The 21,259-nt window shown below is 47.7% G+C and overlaps 1 protein-coding gene across 1 annotated transcript in view; it reads left to right on the plus strand.

Moving 5' to 3' along the window:
• LOC119452497 (sodium-coupled monocarboxylate transporter 2-like) overlaps positions 1-21,259 on the plus strand; it is an 84,933-nt gene that overhangs the window by 28,099 nt on the left and 35,575 nt on the right. The window contains exons 4-6 of the mRNA XM_037714610.2: positions 5,734-5,801; positions 12,061-12,218; positions 19,887-20,027. Of these exons, the coding sequence (XP_037570538.2) occupies positions 5,734-5,801; positions 12,061-12,218; positions 19,887-20,027 (367 nt within the window). The remainder of the gene's footprint in view (positions 1-5,733; positions 5,802-12,060; positions 12,219-19,886; positions 20,028-21,259) is intronic.

Genomic DNA, 21,259 nt, shown 5'->3' on the forward strand with positions numbered 1-21,259 from the left:
AAAAGAAGGCACCAGGGTGTCCATGGGCATTGTAGGGTTTCGACCGTATAAGAGAAAAAACGGCGAATACCCATGGGCTCATGCCTGGAAGTGTTGTACGCAATTGTCACAAAAGGCAATGCAGCATCCCAGTCATGTTGTTCGACAGACACATACATGGCCAACATGTCGGTAAGTGTACGGTTCAGGCGTTCTGTCAAGCCATTCGTCTGTGGATAGCAGGCCGTAGTCAGTTTATCTTGCGTCGCGCAGTATCTTAGAATGTCATCGATCACCCTTCACAGGAATTGTCTGCCCCAGTAACTGAGCAGTTGCCGAGGAGCTCCGTGCTGGAGTGTGACGTTATGCAGCAAGAAGTCTTATAACGTCGGTGGCACAGCTAGTCGGAAGCGCATGCTTAATGGCAAACTGCGTCGCATAATCTGTGGCAACGGTGACCCACTTGTTTCCAGAGGTGGATAGGGAAATCGCACGAAGTAAATCGAGGTCGACGCGGTGACAAGGCTCGTACGGAATGTCGAGAGGCTGAAGATAGCCTGCAGGTGGCAGAGTCGACTTTTTTCGGCGCTGACAAAGGTCGCATGAGCCTACGTAACGGCGCACTGAGCGGGACATCCCATCCCAATAGAAAGGGCGGCGTGTGCGGTCGTATGTGCGTGACACGCCGAGATGCCGCGCCGTTGGTGCGTCGTGAAGCTGCGCCAGGAAAGTGGAATGGAGGTGAGCCGGGAGGACTAACAACAGGCCAGGACCGTCAGGAGTATACTGCGACAATAAAACGTGTCATTTTGGAGTACAGCGAGGTGGAGGGAAGGATCAGGAGCGTCGGAGTGCAAATGTTCGATGATCTTGCGTAGAGACGCGTCAAGGCGTTGTTCGGCAGCGATGTTGAGTTGAGAGATGGAAAGAAGAGATGGACTGGAGTCGCTCAGGGCAGTGTACGGTGGATCTACGGGGTATCTCGAGAGGCAGTGAGATCCTAGTGCAAGCGGCCAGACTTGTAAATGATGGAATATGAGTATTCTTGAAGTCCGAGTGCCCAAGGACCAAGGCGACCAGCTGGATCTTTGAGAGAAGACAGCCAGCATAGAGCATGATGGTCAGTAATGACGGTGAGGGGTCGGCCGTAGAGGGAAGGGCAAAACTTGGCGATGGCGCAAACAAAAGCGCGAGATGGTGTCTCTCTGTGATCGAATAGTTTTGCTCAGCCGAGGAAAGAAGGCGAGTGGCATAAGCAACAACGCATTCCTGACCATGCCGGCGTTGGGCTAGAACAGCGCTGATACCATGGCCACTGGCGTCGGTACGGATTTCTGTGGGCGCAGATTCGTCGAAGTGAGCCAACACTGGTGGTGATGTCAGTAGTCCAAACAGCTGCGAGAAGGCGGGCGCTGGTGCGGTACTCCAAAAAAAAGTCGCGTCTTTCTTAAGAAAGCAGGTGAGGGGCCGTGCTATTTCTGCAAAATTCATTCACATACCGCCGAACATAAGAACACAGGCCAAAAAAGGAACGGACGACCTGAGTAGAGCGAGGTGTCGGAAAGTTGGCAACGGCGCTAAGTTTGGCAGGGTCAGGTCGTATACCTGTAGCATCGACAAGATGGCCAAATACAGTGATCTCTCGGCAACCGAAGCGGTATTTGGTAGAGTTAAGTTGAAGACCTGCATTGCGAAGGATGCGCAGAATAGCCGAAAGTCAACTTAGATGACTGGAGAACGTAGGCGAGAGAATGACGACGACATCGAGATAGCTCAGACAAATAGACCACTTGAAACCACGAAGAAGGGAGTCCATCATTCTTTCGAATGATGCTGGGCCATTGCACACGCTAAATGGCATAACTTTGAACTGGTAGAGCCCATCGGGTGTTATAAACGCGGTCTCTTCCTTGCCTTTTTCGTCAACGGTGATTTGCCAATAGCCGGACAGATAGAAGAAAAATACACTATGCGCCATGCAAAGAGTCGAAGGCCTTGTCAATTCGCGGAAGAGCCTACACGTCCTTTTTAGTTATCGTGTTTAGATGACGATAGTCGACCCAGAACCGCCAGGTGTTGTCTTTTTTTATAACAAGCATCACAGGGGACGCCGAAGGACTCGTAGATGGTTCAATGACGTCCTTTGTAAGCATTTTCTCGACTTCCATTTGAATTAGCACCCTTCAGTCGCAGACACTCGGTAAGGACACCTATGGATGGAACTGGCATTGCCGGTGTCAATGCGGTGAGTCACAACTTTTAGTCTCGCTGAGATGGGGCAAACAAAATGGAAAACTTCGCTGTAAGCGGCTAGCAAGCGACGGAAGGTCGTCAGACTGAACAGCGGAAAGGTCTGGGGCGATCATGGCGTCAACATGTGCATCAAATGAAGTACTGGTGGCAGGGTTCCAGAAGACGGGGGCGCATCGTTAGTAAGGGCCAGAGGGTCGTGTGCGTCTAAAGGTGCTACGCTGTCCAGCGTGATACTTTCGGGAAGAAACTGCGGTGTTTGTCCAAAGTTCAGAATAGGGATACATGCCTGGTTCGCAGAAACACTCACGACGGAGTGAGGGAGGGCTACATGCCTTGTTACTAGAGCATCTAGGGAAGGAGAGATGCCGTAGTCGCCGTCACAAACGGCGGAATCTGAGGTCAGTGTGGCATACGTCGCGGCGGCTGGTCGAAGGCGAAGAAACTCGGCGACACATAAACGCGGCGGTGACTCGGTGGAGAGATCGGGCACATAAGGAAGTTCCAACTGGAGAAGGCCAGAAGAGCAGTCGATGAGGGCAGAATGGGTACACAGGAAGTGATGGCCGAGGATGACTTCATGTGGACACTGGTGCAGAACGGCGAATAGAAGTGAGGTCTGGTGGCTGCCGAAGCTAACACGCGCAGTGCACATCCCAACGACGCAATATGTACCGCCGTCGGCTACACGAATGACAGGCGACGACGCGGGCGTCAGAACCTTGCGGAGACGATGAGAAAGGCGAGTGCTCATAACAGATAATTGCTCCCCCCCCCATTTCTATGAGCGCCGAAGCAGGCACACCGTTCACTTCTATGTCCAAAATGTTTTGTCTAGTGGTCAGGGTCAACAGAGGATTTCCGGGTCGGTTGGTCAATGCAGCATCACCTCCGGGAGCTGCACCGGTCAGTTTTCCGAAGAGGGACGGCGAGGGTATGGAGACGGTGAGTGACAGGCAATCGGTGACCGAGAACGCCGGTTCTGTGGGGACGGCCAGCGGTGGTCGTAGCGTGGAGTCGGAGCAGCAACATCACAGTGTGGCAACACATTGCGGGCATGAAAAGGCGAAGACCGGCAGTCTTCCGGGCGGTCAACATACGCGGGACGAGGAGACGAAATCCGACAATAGCGACAGTGGCGAGAAATATGACCTACTCCATTTCAATTAAAGCATATTGGCTTGTCATGTGTGCGCCACTGGTTCGGGTCACGGTATCCGAGCTAAGTTGATTGTGGGCGTGGAGGTCGAAAGAACTTGCCGACCATAGGGCTACTTAAGAACAGATCGGGCGGATGCCTGCGTTCGCCAACTCTTCACGTACAACAGCTTGAATCACAAATACTGCCGGGCGGTACTCGTCGTAAGAACGTGCCGGGGAACCTGATGGAGACGCAGCCTCATGCTCGCGCCGGACAAGACGTAGTAAGATTTCGGCACCAGCTGGCTGAACATCTTCACACGATGAGCTAGCGGCGGTATTAGAGAGCCGAACGAATTGTTGTGAGACACGGCGGCTCTTTGCTTCTTCAAAGCGCCGGCACTCTCTTTTAATGTCGTCGACCGTCGAGCAGTCCTTGTATACGAGTAAATTAAAGGCGTCGCCGGCAATGCCTTTAAGAATGTCGCTGACTTGATCAGCTTCGTGCATATTGTCGTCGACCCGCCGACAGAGTGATAGTACATCTCGAATGTACACAACGTACGCTTAAATTGCTGTTTGGGTCCGGCACGAAAGTTCCTTCTTGGCGGCTCGCTGACGCCCAACTGGATCCCCAAGAGTTCCTGTAGTTTTTGCTTGCAGGTGTCCCAATTGTTCAATTCCTCCTCGTGTGTTTGGAACCAAACATGAGCCGTTCCCATGAGGTAATAAATTATGTTGGCCAGCATTATAGTCAGGTCCCACCGGTTGATCTTGCTGGCTCGTTCATATTCGATTAGCCATTCTTCGACGTTCATGTTGTCAGTGCCCCAGAAGGTGCCAAGGTCCCGGACTTGGGTCAATACAATCGGTGCTGTGGTAGCCGAAGCCCAAGCAGCGGGCCTCTGAGTCGACATGGTCGAAAGGCCCACGAGATTTCTGCTGCGAAGTTCCATGATGTGCTCATGATGTTCCCCGCAACTCCACCAAGATGTCACAGGGAGATTTACAGAAAAGGGGGTTTATTTACACTATTTACAAGGTGACTAAAAGTGGGATAGCAACAACAATATGGCGGACCATAGCCTCAATTCTTCCTCCTCTTGTCGGCTCTGCGCTTCAGCATCTTCTTTGTCCGCCAGACAACTGGCTCATAACAATATGGAAACAAATATAGATAGCAACTGATGGCTTAGAAACGTAGCCTAAAGATTGCTTATAAAACCGCGATATCACGTATATTATTATTTATACTCTTGCTATACTGTTTTATTCACTATACTATTTTGTCACTCCCACACAACTGCGCCGTGATAGTGATGGAGATGCACCTCTGGCAATGCTCTAATGACTATAAGGCGGCACATTCATGACTCGAGTCCCTCAAAGTTACTAAGAGACCGACCAGTGAGTCTGAGTGTTAGTGAGCAAGACGGAGAATAATTTTGGTGAGCTTGAGTTCGAGGGAAACGGGCCGAAGAAAATTTTGGTGATTCTGAACCCGTGTGCGCAGGGCGCAGTAGAATTAAGATGAACCTTAGTCCGAATGAGCCCAGTTGAGCAAACGTTTACAGTGATATCAGGTGCTGGTGTATTTAGACCTTCGAGTTGCATCACACCATTGTATACTACTGGTTTTCCGCCCACTTTGAAATAAAAAGCCCGAGTGCGCTAGAAGATAATCACAGAACAAATCAAAAAGAACCGGTCAGAATAACATTTTCGAGGAATCTCGTGGTGATTGCTTTGTGAACTTTCACTGGGCGTTGAGAGCCCTCTGCGTAGCGTGACGCAGGTTTTCGAAAACAGACACCTCTACGAAACTCATCTGTATCGTGGCCTTCGTGTAATCCGAGGCATCAATTAAAAAATCCTGCATGCCTTCCCTACATCACTCAGCCTGGTCTGCACGAACCACTTTAATTGCCATACTCAACGCACAGCGCAGTAATGTGCTGTCTGAGTTTAACTTTCTTGGGGACTTCGAACGTCTTCTATTGGACTGCTGTCTTTACTAGATCAAGAAATCAATGAAGAATGCTCTACACTTGCAGTGCGACGCGAGCATGGAGCCCCGGGACCAACGCGCTTTTGCCTTTTCTGACGCCCATAAGGCTCCCCAAGTGTATATGCTTATTCGGGGTGTATATGCGGATTAAGAGTATATGTGCTTCTCCATGTGTGCAACCGCCGTTCGTTTGTTTGTGTGATCATATTTTACAGAGAAAATAAAGTAGCTTGCCAGGACGCCAGTCAGGCTGACGTCCCCAGCTTCTTAAAAAGAGTTCAAGTATTCCACTTTCGCTTACGTTTATGTTATAAATGCTGTGTTCTTTTCCTCCTTTCATTTTCGTTATTTCCCAGTTTTTGGAGCTCCGTTGGTGCTGTGCAACATTCTCATTGGACTCTTCGGAACTCTCTACACTGCACTGGTGAGCCAAACTCTTGCTATAAATTCGGAAGCAGCATTCCATATGCAATTTCGTGGTATTACATGCCAAAACTTCGATCTCATTATTAGGCACGCCATAGTGAGAGGCTGCGGACTAATTTTACCCACCTGGATTTCGTTAACGTGCGCCCAGTTCAGTGCTGCGCACGCTTTTACGCATTTCGCCGCAAGTGGTCGCCTCGGCCGGCATTGAACCTGCGTCATAGTGTTCAGCAGCACAACGCCATGACCACTGATCTACCATGGTGGGTACGCACATAAAGGCGAAAGCCTGAAACGCACAGACTATCGTGGTATTTTTTCAATCCTTTTTCATAGCAGCATAGTTTAGGAGAAAAAAAACTATTTAGTACATAAAAAGAACATTGAAAGTCCTGAATCGATGCACATGAAGCAGATGCACATAATTCCACTTCAAACTGCTACGTTTGCTGAAACTGTATGTCTTTGTAACCTTTATAATCAATCACATTCCCAAGTCGCCCAGACGGCTATTTATTTTGATTTATATTTATTTATTAATTAATTAATTTATTTATTTATTTATTTATTTATTTATTCACTCATATTGGAAAGGGGTGTATTGAAGAGTTCAGATGGTAGCATCTATTCGTAACTGAGAAGTCAGGTGACGCAGAGCAGGAACAGCTGGTTGCCCGAGCGGCTCACACTCGTGCTAAGCACTGGCGATCCGGCTGGCCCACTGGTTGCACTGCAGGCATCGAACAGACGATCTCGCTGGCCCTGTCCATGTACTCTTCTTCTTCTTGATTGCAATTTATTTATTTATTTATAAATACCTCACGGGCCTACGAAGAGCCATAGGGTGAGGGGGGGGGGGGCATATGGTAAAATACAATACAATAGGTATACATATATCGATGCTACAACGATTCAAACATTGCCACAAAACGAAAAAAAATTGCATATAACAAAGGCCCGATAGATCATAAAAAGAAAAAAGAAAAAGAAATGAACAGGTAAGCATTGCATGAAAACAGCAAGAAGGAAAAAAGTTACATTATACGTTACGTAGTTACACAGGACTTTATAGATAACGTAATATTAAGAAAGCGAAAAAGACTAAGAAAAATAGTACAGGTACAACGCGTGACAACGCATTGGAAACGTAAACGTAATCAGATTGGTAAGTAACCATGTGCCGACTTAACCCGGAAGAAAAAATCAGACTACGCGCAGTGTGGAGAAAAATGTTTCACCAAGTTACTGCAAAAGTCATCATAATTTCTGAGCGAAACAATGCTATCCGGAACACTGTTCCAGAGGCGGATAGCGCGACGTAGTGGTGAAAAGTTTAAAGCTTGCGTCACGCCATATACGTGGGCATAACTGAAAATATTGTGCAATCTCCGCGATCTGAAGACGTCGTGTTTCAAGCATGGTGGGGATATACCGTCAGAGCGAGTTTATTTATGGAATAATGACAGCAATACATTATAACGGTGAGCACTAAACGACTGCAACGATAGTTCGGCTTTGATCTGAGTTATGCTCTACAATTACTCACAGGGAAGCCTGATCATGAGAAATAAATAAACAAGAATAAAACTGGGTCGGAGTGCATATGGCAGGCATTACCAAATCCTGACTGGGAGCTTACCACTGTCGTTGAAAAGAAAAAAGTGCATAATCAATGCATTCTACCGGTGCTCATATATGGGGCAGTAACTTGGAGGTTCACAAAGAAGCTCGATAACAAGTTAGGGACCGCGCAAAGAGTGATGGAACGAAAAATGTTAGGCCTAACTTTAAGATACAGGAAGAAAGCAGTTTGGATCAGACAGCAAACGGGCATATCGGATATTCTAGTTCACATTAAGAGAGAAATAGAGCTTGGCAGGTCATGTAATGCGTAAGGCAGATAACCCGTGGACCATTAGAGTTACAGAAAGTTTAGTCACAGCGAAGTTGTGACTCCACAAGTCTTTCTGGCTGCTACAGCTAGGTATTAACTTGGTTCCAGCTAGGTCTTCACTTGGTTTAACTTAACTATATACGAATGTAGAAAAGGTATTCTCGAACGATCATTTTCGGAGGTACCTTCCCTTTCGCGACATTTCGCGTGACTAGCGCTGGACGCGTCGGCGCCTGCCTACGAGCGACTGAGTTCCTGGCATGCCACAAACGCAGGTAGGCAGGCAGGAGCCGTGTCTGTGTCGGGCTAAGCGAACGCGCACTTGCGCCGGCGGTTACTAGGCAACGCAAGGTTACGTCATCGCTACTGCTTCGGCGCATGCGCGGGTAGGCAACGCGGGTGGCGTAGGCAGCAGCTCTGCGCGTTGCCTCGTTGGTGCTTCTACAATTTCTTTCTCTCTCCATCTCGCTCTCATTTTGTCTTTCCCTCTTCCGAGCATGCGCCGCGCGCATGCTCTCCTTCCCTCTCCTTAACGTCCCATGTCAAGGCAACATGTGCACGGCACGTAGAGGAGGCGAAGTACACGCCGCAGTGACGTCATAGCTCGGTGATGTTTTGCGTCAGCAGGCGCCACTTTTTACGGTTAGTCTGAACAGCTTCGTTATTAAAAGAAACTTTTCATTCGCTATGTGCGCATCTGTGTCAAGCAAGATACATAACAGAATTATTTTTAACACGAAAGTGTTTTATGCCGGGGTCCACCAAGACTTCACTGACGTATTTCCGTCACGGAAATACGTCAGCTTACAATGTACACGAACATAATACAAAGAAAGAAACCAGAAGAAAAAGTTCCACAAACATGCAAAATTTGGAAATCGAACCCACGACCTCTCGGTCCGCGACGATAGATCGCCGAGCGTTTAACCCATTGCGCCACAAACGCATTTGCAGAGAGCTACACAGACGCGCCTTATATATCTAACACTCCTCCGTGTACCCGCGCTCTTGCTCGGGGCGGTGCCGCCGCCTACGAGCAGAAAAGAGAAGTACTGCATTATGACACTAACGCGCACCGACAGTGAACGCTTCGGTGGTCTCAGCACTACGACGCCTCGATGCCAGCATTCGAAGGGACGCTGGCATCAAGAAGCACTACCAACGCCACCTAGGTGGCGTTCACCGTACTCAGCACAGCGGAGCGTGGCCTCCGCAATTAGCTCTGAAAATGTTTCTGAAGTTGATCGCGGAGGCTGCAATTACGACGCGCTGTACGCGCTGATTTGACTCGGTGACGATTCAGTTACGTGCTTTGTCTTGCGCGTTGTATTAGTGTGTCAGTTACGTGCTTCGTCTTTCGCGTTGTGCTAGCGTGTGCAGCGTAGTGCAGCTTCCATATGCACGACGGTTGCTCATGGTCATCGACGTTGGTAGTCGTGATGGAGGAGACGTGCCACCAGGCGTCAGCGTGGGTGCATCAACGCCTAAGGGCGCTTTAGCCACAAAACACCAATAGACATTATATATCAATGTGCAATAAACATTACGCTACTTCTGTGAAGACACGTTTCACTTTCGTGTTCTATACCGATTCCTATATAGAGGGATCAACCACATTTTAACACGAAAGTGTTTTATGCCGGGGTCCACCAAGACTTCACTGACGTATTTCCGTCACGGAAATACGTCAGCTTACAATGTACACGAACATAATACAAAGAAAGAAACCAGAAGAAAAAGTTCCACAAACATGCAAAATTTGGAAATCGAACCCACGACCTCTCGGTCCGCGACGATAGATCGCCGAGCGTTTAACCCATTGCGCCACAAACGCATTTGCAGAGAGCTACACAGACGCGCCTTATATATCTAACACTCCTCCGTGTACCCGCGCTCTTGCTCGGGGCGGTGCCGCCGCCTACGAGCAGAAAAGAGAAGTACTGCATTATGACACTAACGCGCACCGACAGTGAACGCTTCGGTGGTCTCAGCACTACGACGCCTCGATGCCAGCATTCGAAGGGACGCTGGCATCAAGAAGCACTACCAACGCCACCTAGGTGGCGTTCACCGTACTCAGCACAGCGGAGCGTGGCCTCCGCAATTAGCTCTGAAAATGTTTCTGAAGTTGATCGCGGAGGCTGCAATTACGACGCGCTGTACGCGATGATTTGACTCGGTGACGATTCAGTTACGTGCTTTGTCTTGCGCGTTGTATTAGTGTGTCAGTTACGTGCTTCGTCTTTCGCGTTGTGCTAGCGTGTGCAGCGTAGTGCAGCTTCCATATGCACGACGGTTGCTCATGGTCATCGACGTTGGTAGTCGTGATGGAGGAGACGTGCCACCAGGCGTCAGCGTGGGTGCATCAACGCCTAAGGGCGCTTTAGCCACAAAACACCAATAGACATTATATATCAATGCGCAATAAACATTACACTACTTCTGTGAAGACACGTTTCACTTTCGTGTTCTATACCGATTTCTATATAAGAGGGATCAACCACATTTTTTTCTAACGCTCTGCCATTTTATTGATCTTATTTTGCGCACAAACATCCGGTTTAAGTACAATAATCATATGCGATATCATAGCCATGATAGAGTGTGAATGGCTAATTCAGGTATTGTTTTCAACAACATTTTTACACCATTATGTCGGAGCAAGCCATTAAATTTCTTTCGCATCGCTGTATAAACTAATGCGTGATTTTTATAAAAACTCGAATATAAATGTGGTATCAGTAAATGTACTATCAGTAACTTCTGCGATAGGCCCTGTGTATCTGCGCTCTCGTTGACACATCGTATTGAGCCTTATCCTTAGCTACAGCAAGTACATTCTTTGCTTGTTTTTAATAAAGCTTACGAGACATAATAATTTCAATCATGTGGTTTAACAGCACGAAATTGCACAGTGGGTTATGAGGGGTGCCGCACTGTTGGGATCTGGTCATCTGAGGTTCGTTAACGTGCAACCTAAGCACGGTACACGACCTTTATTGCATTTCTCTTCCATCGCAGTGCGGCCTCCAATGTGGAGTGTCGAACGCATAACCGTGTTATCAGCAGCGAGTCACCATAGCCCCGAACTACCGTGGCTGGTTGGGATATTGTCCCAACCGTAGAGAATATTGTGCTTTGAAGTTCAATTAAGAAAAAAGTCGAGTCCAGTGGTTACGAAGATGAGATTGGATGAATTTTTATGCGCAAATTGCCTGATTACGCAAATTCCTGCGAAATAACTTTGTACAATTGCAAAAAGCTGTGAGGTGGCTCTGATAGAGTAGTGATTAGTCTCGCACTTGTAGCCACTTTGCCTCGAATTCATCATATTCTTTCAAATTGAACATTTGGTTGTACATCAGGCCGCAGAAATCATTTCTCGGCTTTCTGCTGCTATGAAAAAAACATTTCTGGTAAAATTGTATCTACGTCCATGCCAACTAGAAACCGTTCTGAAGAAAAAAAAAACACTTTATGAATGCCGCTATTACGCCTGATGTTCTTTTCATTTTTTTGTACCACATACCCTTTTTAAGGGGTATGTGACAAAAATTAAATTTGATAATAATCATAGTAAAGTTGTCATGGAAATATATTACCTTTATGTATTCATAGGTAGCCTAAATAAAATTGGCGTTTCCTGCATGCAAGATTTCAAGCGTTTATATTTGGCGGCAGTCAAAAAAACACAGAATTGTAGTGGGAGGTGCAATCGATATTCAACTTTCCATCTCATTTTGATACCACATCACTACTTTCATTTTGCCTTGTATAGATCGCACGATTTTTACTTACGACAGAGAATTATACTTAGCGACTGCTTTAATTGCTGAGGTGTATTGTCTGAAATGTCTTTTCGCGTCAAAGTAAAAAAACATAACTTCAAAAGGGACGAAGCGATGCCAAGATATGCACTGAATTCTCAGAGGAAACAGCCGCCATTCGAGAGTATATGTGCTAGATGCTCGTGCAAACCGCCGAGCAACATCCACAGAGGCTTAACCAGGGCACTTAGTATTTGCGTCTTGCTAACACACATTCATCAAGGTGCTCCTGAACTGTCAGCTGATGGGCAAGAACAAGCGCGCGAGCAGTATACTGGTGAAGAAAAAACAATTAAGAGAGCGTTATTGGAATCTATAGCTTCCTAACGCATGTTCGTTTAACCGCACTTTTATATGGTGATTGTTAAATTTTTCTAACATTGTAACTAAATATACGCTTATATATACGGCACTCATGGAATTTATAACGTTCGTTGTGGACGGCGTGAATTAGAAAAAAAAAGATTATATGACCTTTGAACCACAAGCCACGATAGTTAATATATTTTTTCATTACTTTTCTTTTGTATTTTAAGGGAGGTCTACGAGGCGTTGTGTGGACAGACTGCGCTCAGCTAATATTCATGCTGTTTGCTCCGGCCACTGTCATCGCCAAAGTGATCATCGACATGAACGCTTCCTACGGCACATTTCAACCTGTCACTGATTTTGACCTTCGTGCATTCGTTGGCAAGTAAGTAACATGCTTCGCCACCCTTTTCATGTGTACTTCTAACAGCGAAGCTGTTTAGGCCAGTCGTAAAAACTGCGCGTTTCACGAAACTATCAACCTCAGCATTGGCTCAAGCGTCGTCGTCTTCTTCCGCAGCTGGCCCGTTGGCGCTCCTCGGTTAGCGCTCGTACTCGTGCTCGTGCCACTGCTCCCGCGTTCGTCGTCGTGGTCTTCTTCCACAGCTGGCTGCGTGACCGCTAATCATTCCAGCGTGCAATTTCACCTCTCTTCTGTCGTAGTAATCGGGGGGCAAAGCTTGCACTAGGCCACGCAAAGCTCGAGACACCACGAAGCTGGCCGATCGATTGCGTCACCTGGTATAGTACCTAGGTTGAACTAGCTGTGTCGCGGTTGAACTTGGTTGTATCTAGGTTGAACTTGGTAGCAGCTAGGTTCCGCCTTGGCTATGCCCGAGTTGAGCTTGGTTATGCCAGGTACCTCTTAGTTTTGATATCGCGAGGCTTATAGCGCATGAAAAGACAAGGACGAGGAAGGACCTGACACACACAGGCGCTATGCGCCCGTGTAGCGCCTGTGTTTGTCACGTCTTCTGTTGTCCTTGTCTTTTCACGCGCTATAAGCGTCACGATGTCGTACCAACAAGCCCAAATCACTGCATTAGGTTATGGCGCAATCGATCGGCCAGCTTCGCTGTGTCTCGAGCTTTGCGCGGCCTAGTGCAATAATTGCCGTTTTATTTTTTTCGAACACTGTTTTAAGCTGCATGAAGCTTGTAAGCAGTACGGCCTGTTCAGTTGGATTACCTAAAAAGACGCAGGTTACTTGTAGTGCAAATCGCAATGTCAAGGTAGGCAATTAATAAATAAACTATTGGCTTTTATATTATTCTTATTGTAACACAAGTTACAAGTGTGGAATTTAAATGGAGCTGTCGTGAAACCATGTCTGCTTAGCGAAAGTTGTATGGCTAAGCTCACTTTTTAGGTGTCCGTCCCCAAAGTCAGGTAAATATTGCATTGGCGTTACAGTTGCGATGATGCCGTGCTGCGTGGCGCAAGATTTGCTAGACTGTTAACTGGAACACTAATGCATATCGCCGCACATTTTCTTGCTAATTGTCTTGAAAGTTGTGATAAGTACGTAGATATTTACAAAAACGGCAAGCAATAAATCATGACATAACACTAGCACTATAACTTATAGGGCAAGCATTGCTATTTTAGGCCCGCCGTAGCTGCCGGAGGAAAAAACATATCGGAGAGAATATTTCCATAAGGTTGAGGCGTGTGTCTGTTCTGCTGCAGCAAAGATCCTGAGACAATTCAGCGCGTTTTAGTTGACTGCGAAGACATTCACCCAGCCAGCACCGTAGAGGAGGGTCATCTTCCAGAAGAGCTAGGGTTTAAAAAGGATGAGTGTGCTAACTGACCCGTGGTCCTAATAACAATGCGACGTTTACAGTTGTGGCACAAAAGCAGAGAGGAGATGAGGCATCGGACATTTAGGCATATGTAATTTTACAATATTCTGTCAATGCCTGCTATTTCGTGGCCCCAGTCGTTCGCAATGCTGTGACTTGGAGAGTATTCGCGGCTAAATAACATTGCGATTTCAGGCTTCTGTCAGGCGACATAGTTCTCCAGCCCCTAGACGTGCATTTCGTTAGTACGTTCAAGCTCTGAGTGAAGACTAAGTTCGTGCATTGATACGCTGGCGCAATCGCGATGCAGGTGAAGTAGGGCAAAGATGACAAAGTGTCTCTAATGGCCTCACTGATGCAGACACTGTACGCCGCCTGGTTAAGTGCAGTATCACACTTCCTCTCTTCAAAGCTTGACGTTCTCTGTACAGGATTTGAGAGGACAAGCATAGCTAAAGCTACGCAGCCACATTTTAGGGGCTTTTGGCAGCAGAACTAGACAATAAAATAACATTCTTAGTTTTCATCGTTCTATTCATATCTCTTCGATGGAATTAATGCGTACAGTTAAATTTCGCGCTATATTACAATCGAGAAACTGGTGTACTATAAAGGCGCGATAAAAATTAAGGCCTTTACAATTAAGGCCTTACAGTGATCGCCGAATTTGTTGGGCGATCATGTTGGAGCATCTTGACGAGTCGCATGTTACAGGCACAAGAGCGCTTGAGTGCGGAGGGATGGTCACATCGTCATTGAAGATACGTAAATGCTCACGTCGCTGATCGTCACAGGGTACGGCCAAATCTGCATTCATTCAAAACGTGACCGATCTGTCCGGAATGTTTATAATAGCGCCGTATTCGCGCAGGAGATCCCTTCCCAATATCACGTCTCTGCAGCACTCCAGAAAAATAACGAAAGTTGCAACAAACGTCGAGCTACCAATATCAATTCTGGCCATGCATTTGCCTGTAGGGATGATCAATTGACCTCCCGCCGTTCTTATGTGGGGACCAGTATATGATGTGTTGACTTTATTAAGGCTATCGGAGAGTTGCTGGCTAAGTATTGAGAAATCGGCCCCAGTATCTACTAACGCGGTTACTGGTTGTCCGTCTATGAAAACAGCGAGGTCGGCACGAATGAGTTCTCTTGGGGTCGGCAGAGCATATTGTCCGATTGCACAGATAGTGTTGGGGGTGTTGAAGCATTTCGACGGTCGGCAACCTCCCCTTCAAAGGTCGCTTCTGTATAGTTTCCCCGACGAGGGCTAGGGGACCTGCCGCCCCTGAGTACATCGGCGTAACTGCGACCTTGCGGTGAAGAGCTCGGTGCAGGTGACGGAGAACGGGTTCGACGAGTGAATGTCGTCCTTCTGTAGCAACATCGTCACTGTAGCGCCTGTTTTTGAAGCGAACTCGAGGAAAGGTGGGTGGAAAGCTCTGGCATCCGGGGTCACGATAGGGGCAAAAACGGTAAACGTGGCCGGCTTCTCCACAATGAAAGCACAAAGGATGGCGGTCGACGGTTCGCCACATGTCCGTCCTGCGAACAAATGGTCGACTTGTGGGCGTGCTCTGCGGCCAACCTACAGTTGCCTGCGGAGGGAAGTAGGCCGATGTTTCCACAGGTACACTAAGTTTCGTGGTCAGTGACTGCGCGTTGTACGGCATTGATGGCGGCTCGTTGAAAGGACGAGCCATTGGTGATCAGTTGTAGGCTGCTGCTGGAGGAGGACGACGAACGGTGCATTCCACCTTGAAAATATTCAAGCAGTCTTTGACAACCGAGTGGGTTTTCGACTTCATCCGCACTAATTACCCAATCGTCTACAAAAAGAAGTGTTCTTTAAGAAGCTTAGCAGTGGACTACGGATACCCACATTAAGCTAACAAATGATGTAGCTGCATTTGTCTGTGGATTAAGTATCGCTTCTAGGCACCAATGGATGCTCCTATCATGCTTGCGTATTCAAATTTGCACGAGGGTTCCTCATACCGAAAAAAAATCACAGCATATCCACGAGGTGAATGATGATGATGGGGCGAAGCTCCGGAGGGATCATCGGTAAACCGTGAATACTCCGAGTAATTCGCCTAGTATATGATCAAGTAAACACGTGAGAAACAGTGTGTGTATATATAAAATACGTTTTATTTTCTTAGACGCTTCTTCTTAGATGCTTGGTTTGCGGAGTCCCTTCATTACCACGGCTTCGTGGTCAGTGAAATGAAGGGATAACGGTTCTTCTATAGGTCTCAATGGGAAGTTAGAGAAGACAAGATCTATGCAAGTCCCCCTAATTGTCGTGGGTTTCTTATAGTCTAAGGAGACACACGTGAGTCCATGTTTTGCTGCCATGCGGTGTATGAGCGATCCAGGCTTCTGCCTCTCGTTCTCGCACTGCGGGGTCTTCGCGCCGCCGCCGTAGCGCCGCTGCTTCGCGTTCGCGAACGCCTGAGTCTTCGCGCCGCAGCCGTGCCACTCCTGCCTCTCGTTCTCGCACTACGGGGTCTTCGCGGGGGGTCTTCGCGCCACCGCCGTAGCGCCGCTGCTTCGCGTTCGCGAACGCCTGAGTCTTCGCGCCGCAGCCGTGCCGCTTCAGCCTCTCGTTCTTGCACTGCGGGGTCTTCGCGCCACCGCCGTAGCGCCGCTGCTTCGCGTTCGCGAACGCCTGAGTCTTCGCGCCGCAGCCGTGCCGCTTCTGCCTCTCGTTCTCGCACTACGGGGTCTTCGCGCCACCGCCGTAGCGCCGCTGCTTCGCGTTCGCGAACGCCTGAGTCTTCGCGCCGCAGCCGTGCCGCTTCTGCCTCTCGTTCTCGCACTGCGGGGTCTTCGCGCCACCGCCGTAGCGCCACTGCTTCGCGTTCGCGAACGCCTGAGTCTTCGCGCCGCAGCCGTGCCGCTTCTGCCTCTCGTTCTCGCACTACGGGGTCTTCGCGCCACCGCCGTAGCGCCGCTGCTTCGCGTTCGCGAACGCCTGAGTCTTCGCGCCGCAGCCGTGCCGCTTCTGCCTCTCGTTGGTCTTCGCGCCGCCGCCGTAGCGCCGCTGCTTCGCGTTCGCGAACGCCTGAGTCTTCGCGGCCGCAGCCGTGCCACTCCTGCCTCTCGTTCTCGCACTACGGGGTCTTCGCGCCGCCGCCGCGCTGCCTGTCGTGAAGCCGCGGCCTCTCGGGCTCTCACCGCGGGATTCTGCCTGCGAGCGCGCGCCGCCGCCGCCTTCCGTGCTCTCCGCTCCGCAGCCTTGTCTTCCATCCGGTGACTCCGAGCGAAAGAGAAAGCGCGCCAAGAGCGAGCACCTTTTATTATAACACCCCCTAGCGGTAACCCGTCGCACTGCATTGTAGGTTTTCTCATCAACTATACGAAAAACTAGCGCCATCTAGTGACATTAACTTACACTTCTTTATAGAAAGATCGACACTTACGCCATCTAGTGAACACTTCATAAAACTACAGGTGGCTACATACTACCTCGGAAGAAGGACAGACCCACGCCCTAATTAGCTTCGCCCCTAAAAGGCAGAAGAAAAGCGAAAAGACTGGAATGCCTGAAAAATTTTGCTTCTGAATATCATCCATGACCACAAATCCTTAATACGCAGTACGAACAGGAGGACTAGGGACTTTTGATTTAACTAAAGGCCTGTAGCCTAAAACTTCGGGCTATCCGACACTTGTGAAGACGCATAAATGCGACTCGAATTTTTGTAGAACTCTATCACGCTTTGTGTGGGCTCTTAGAGGCATGTAGTGATCTCTTCTATCGAGCCCTGGATAATATTTCATCACTGAATTTGTTTGCCTAGTAGATTTTATTTGTAACACAATGGGTAACTTTGGGAACTCTTGGTTTGATTGTTTGTTGAGTAAGGCTATCAGCCGGGCTAGGTGGCCCCCATATAAGGGAAATATTTCATTGAAAGTAAACCATTTGGTAGTTGGCGTTTTCTCGTTCGGTGTGGTGTGTCTGTTCTTGTCATTTACAGTGATCCAGTGTAACATGATTGTTTGCAGTTGCGCAGATCGCAGCGGCTGGAAAGCAACACTCCGAATTGTGTTTTTGTTTATGATCCTCAGAACATCTGGACATTTTAGCCTTGCACCACCCCTTGCGGTCCACAGTAGTTTCTGCGAAATGTTTTGTGATATACTCATCCTTTTCTGAAAGTCGCGTTGTTCCTTCGTCCAGTTCTAGGTGTTAGAATTATTCAAAATGGCAAACGTTTTTCGATATTTCGTAATCCATCCAACGCTTGTGGAGGCTTTTCGGTACTTAAGGCAAGAGAAAAAAATGCTCTCAAATAATTCGTTCAATTCTCAGTCAATGATGGTTCGGACTGCGGCCTGCGAGTCATCCACCTCATTATCCTTCCCAATATTTCAGTAATACGCGGAAGAAAAACAAAGCCCCTTTCTTAACTAAAGATTGGTGAACGCGAAGCTTTATCCCACGCAAACTGAATCGAAGTCAAAGTCCAAAGCCAATGGCCACGCAACGAACCCAAGGAATGCTGAGCGAGCCGATGCGAGGCACATCTGGTTTGATTGCTTGTTTAGGATGGTATTTTTTTAACGATGAAGTTCAATGAAGACACATTTCATTAAGTTGTATAGCCTTTATTGTAGATAATGGAGCCGTTGATTACACGCACACACTCACACTTTCGCGGCCGACTCTACACTTGGACAGTATTGCCTTGTGATCGCTGTGGTAGACGGTCCGAGGCTCGGCCGCTGCCGATACACGGGACCAGACTCACGGGCACGATCGCGCTCGCGCTTACGTTCGCGCACGGCAGCCTCCTCTGCCATGCGCTGCACCCGCGGCCTATATACCTAAGGTGACGGTCGGCAATGCATTGCGTGACGCGCGTAATGCAATGCAGACATATACAGTTCATCTGGGTAGCATGGCGTTGCAGTTCTAATTGTTCTTATCAGTACAACTGCGAATGTAAACTGTAGTGTTCTACGATACGTATGTCATGCGCCGTTGTTCTATTGTGTGTGCAGATGCGCAGCCGTTGTTCTATTCTGTGCGAATATTGGCAGACACTTGTGAAAGAGGCATTGGCGTAGACGAAGGGTATAACAATGGGCCAGCCATCGTCCGTTTTGGCACCTGTGCTAAAGCACAACTGGCGGGAAACCGATACGCACATGGAGCCAAAGTAATTGCTGATGATTGTGTAAGTTGGCTTTCCTGCAGTGTGTTTTCGGCGCTCACAGACGAATCAGTGAGACATAAAAAGCTTCGCTTTAAAGGTAAAGATGGTTCGATTTGTGACTCACGCTGGCTTGTTTGGCACGTACATCAGCTTCCTGTCTTCGTTCCCGACGACTTGAACTGTTCAAGCACAGCCAAGCCATTGACGACGTGCTGTATTTCTATCGCCTCGAGCTCCACTACATTTAGGTTCAGCAGGCTTTGAAGTATTATCAAAATTTCTGGTATAGTAGAGAGAACACTGCAAGTTTCTATTGAGTGAAATTGTGAGTTGTTTCTCTGTAAACGATGGCTTCGGGATTCTTTCGAGGGTTTCTAAAGTAATCTCTATTTGCTTCCGTTATGGAATGACTTTCAAACAGTTTTCATCATACAAAGATGTACCAGGATTCTGCGATATTGGTGCTAATGGGGGTCTACTGCGTTTATATTTTTTGTACAGATGTATCCGTGCTTGGTTATCTGCTGCTTTTGGGGCCCTCATCGCGAAAAGAGGTCTAACAGAGATTTCGAGGTCTAGGGTGCCCCTTGTACAAACACAGGTAACCTTGTCGTTGAACAGGGCAACCACCGAATGCCCAACCACTGGGAAAATATAGCATAGGAAGCACTGCGATAGGGCTAGTTGGTAAGCATCGATTACTTCAAACAGTGCGCGATAGACTGAAATAGAACAAATACACAGGACAAGCGCTACATAAACTAAAGCTCATTGCAAGGCATACGCCGATTATGTAGGGGTCCGCCCCCTAAAAAAACAAGAGAAGAACGTAGAAGAAAAGTTAGATACAAACTCACGAAAGATTATGCCCACACGTGTGCATGTGAATCGTAAATGTCATGTTGTGTCAGCATGCATGACTCTAGGAACCGTAGCTCCTTACTTGTGAACGAAATGGTTGAGAGTGAATGTGTTATTTTTGTATTTTCTTTTATGCATTCTGTCCTTCTTCGCTGTAAACTAATTGTAAAAATGTTGCCGTGCCAATTCTTGACACAATCAATTCTTTTCAAGCTTCACACTGGATTTTTCGCACGATGAGACCGTCTGGGCAGCATTTTTTGGGTCCGTAGCTACAGCTATCTACAGAGTAGGCCTCGACCAGGCAGTTGTGCAAAGGTGCATGGCGTCCCGCACCCTGGCAGAAGCTCAGAGGTAAGATTAAACGAAACTGAATTCCTTCTTATTTCCAGATTGTCATAAATGCTAGCACTTCATTTCCCTGGTGTAGAACCACGATGAACTAAAATACTGACAACCAGGACTATCTGCAATACACGATGAATTACTACTGTTTGCCGCCAATATCTTTCTACCAGGCACTTCCACCTCGAGTGGCGCTGCCGACGAAGTGCTCTCATTGTTACGTTTTCGTTTTCCTCATTCCTCCTGAGTGTACTAGTTCTCTTCATATGTTTGGTGTTCGTATCTTACAGACAGCGAAAAGAAATGACTGTGCTTCATAAATGGAAGGCGATATAAATAAGAAGATCCAACTATGCTCAATTCATCGGAGCAACGCGCAAACACTGATCCAAATGAAGTCTGTTTTGACAGCCGTATTACTTCATTTAGATGTAGATTATCGTGTAAGGTTTCACTTATATTATTTCATATGGTCTTTCACGCACAATAATGTGTTAGTATTCTTTTAATTCGTGGCTTCCTCAACAGCTGCTAAAGTTCTTTGTGAGCGACGACTGTGGTCTATCCTGCGAAGCAAGCCTGCTGCTGCAATCATTTATTGAATCATGGCGCATCGTACCCTTCAGGCTGTGCCGTTGCGGTGGTCGTGTGGCGCATGTGCGTTCCGCCTCATTGCCCTTGCACCTTTCTCTCCTCCTCGGCTAAGATTAGCCGTGCAGGATTCATCATAGTTTAGCACCAGCAAGTGTTTTAGCCGACAACTTAAACACATTAGCAGCGTTCAGAATTCTTTGAAAAACCTGCGAGTTTTCGAATTTCGAACTGTTGTCGATACTCTTGTTTCACACTGTCATGTTTCGAAACATGCAGCTGTACATACCGTGTCATGTAAACATAAAAATTGGTAGGGCAGATTTTCACATAATATAGCGATGGTTGTGCAAATACAGATTGTGAACTCACAGTCTCTGCACGAATAGTCAAAATATGGTCTGCTATCAGGCTGAGACATTTCAGCACAACTGTATTTATTGGCCCCGACATAGAAAAGAGACCGTAGTAGCCCGATATTTATTCTTCAGCTCTGCGCTGACTCACGAAGCACAACTCTCACATATACACCTTGTGGCATATTGCACAATATTTCTACACGTTAGCTTGACAATGGGAAATGTGGCTCTGCTGCGGAATGCACGACCCTCGCAGTGCAAATGCGCCACACACCCGACATTGCGTACGCA

This window comes from Dermacentor silvarum, chromosome 5 (assembly GCF_013339745.2).
Source record: "Dermacentor silvarum isolate Dsil-2018 chromosome 5, BIME_Dsil_1.4, whole genome shotgun sequence".
Lineage (NCBI taxonomy): Eukaryota > Metazoa > Arthropoda > Arachnida > Ixodida > Ixodidae > Dermacentor > Dermacentor silvarum.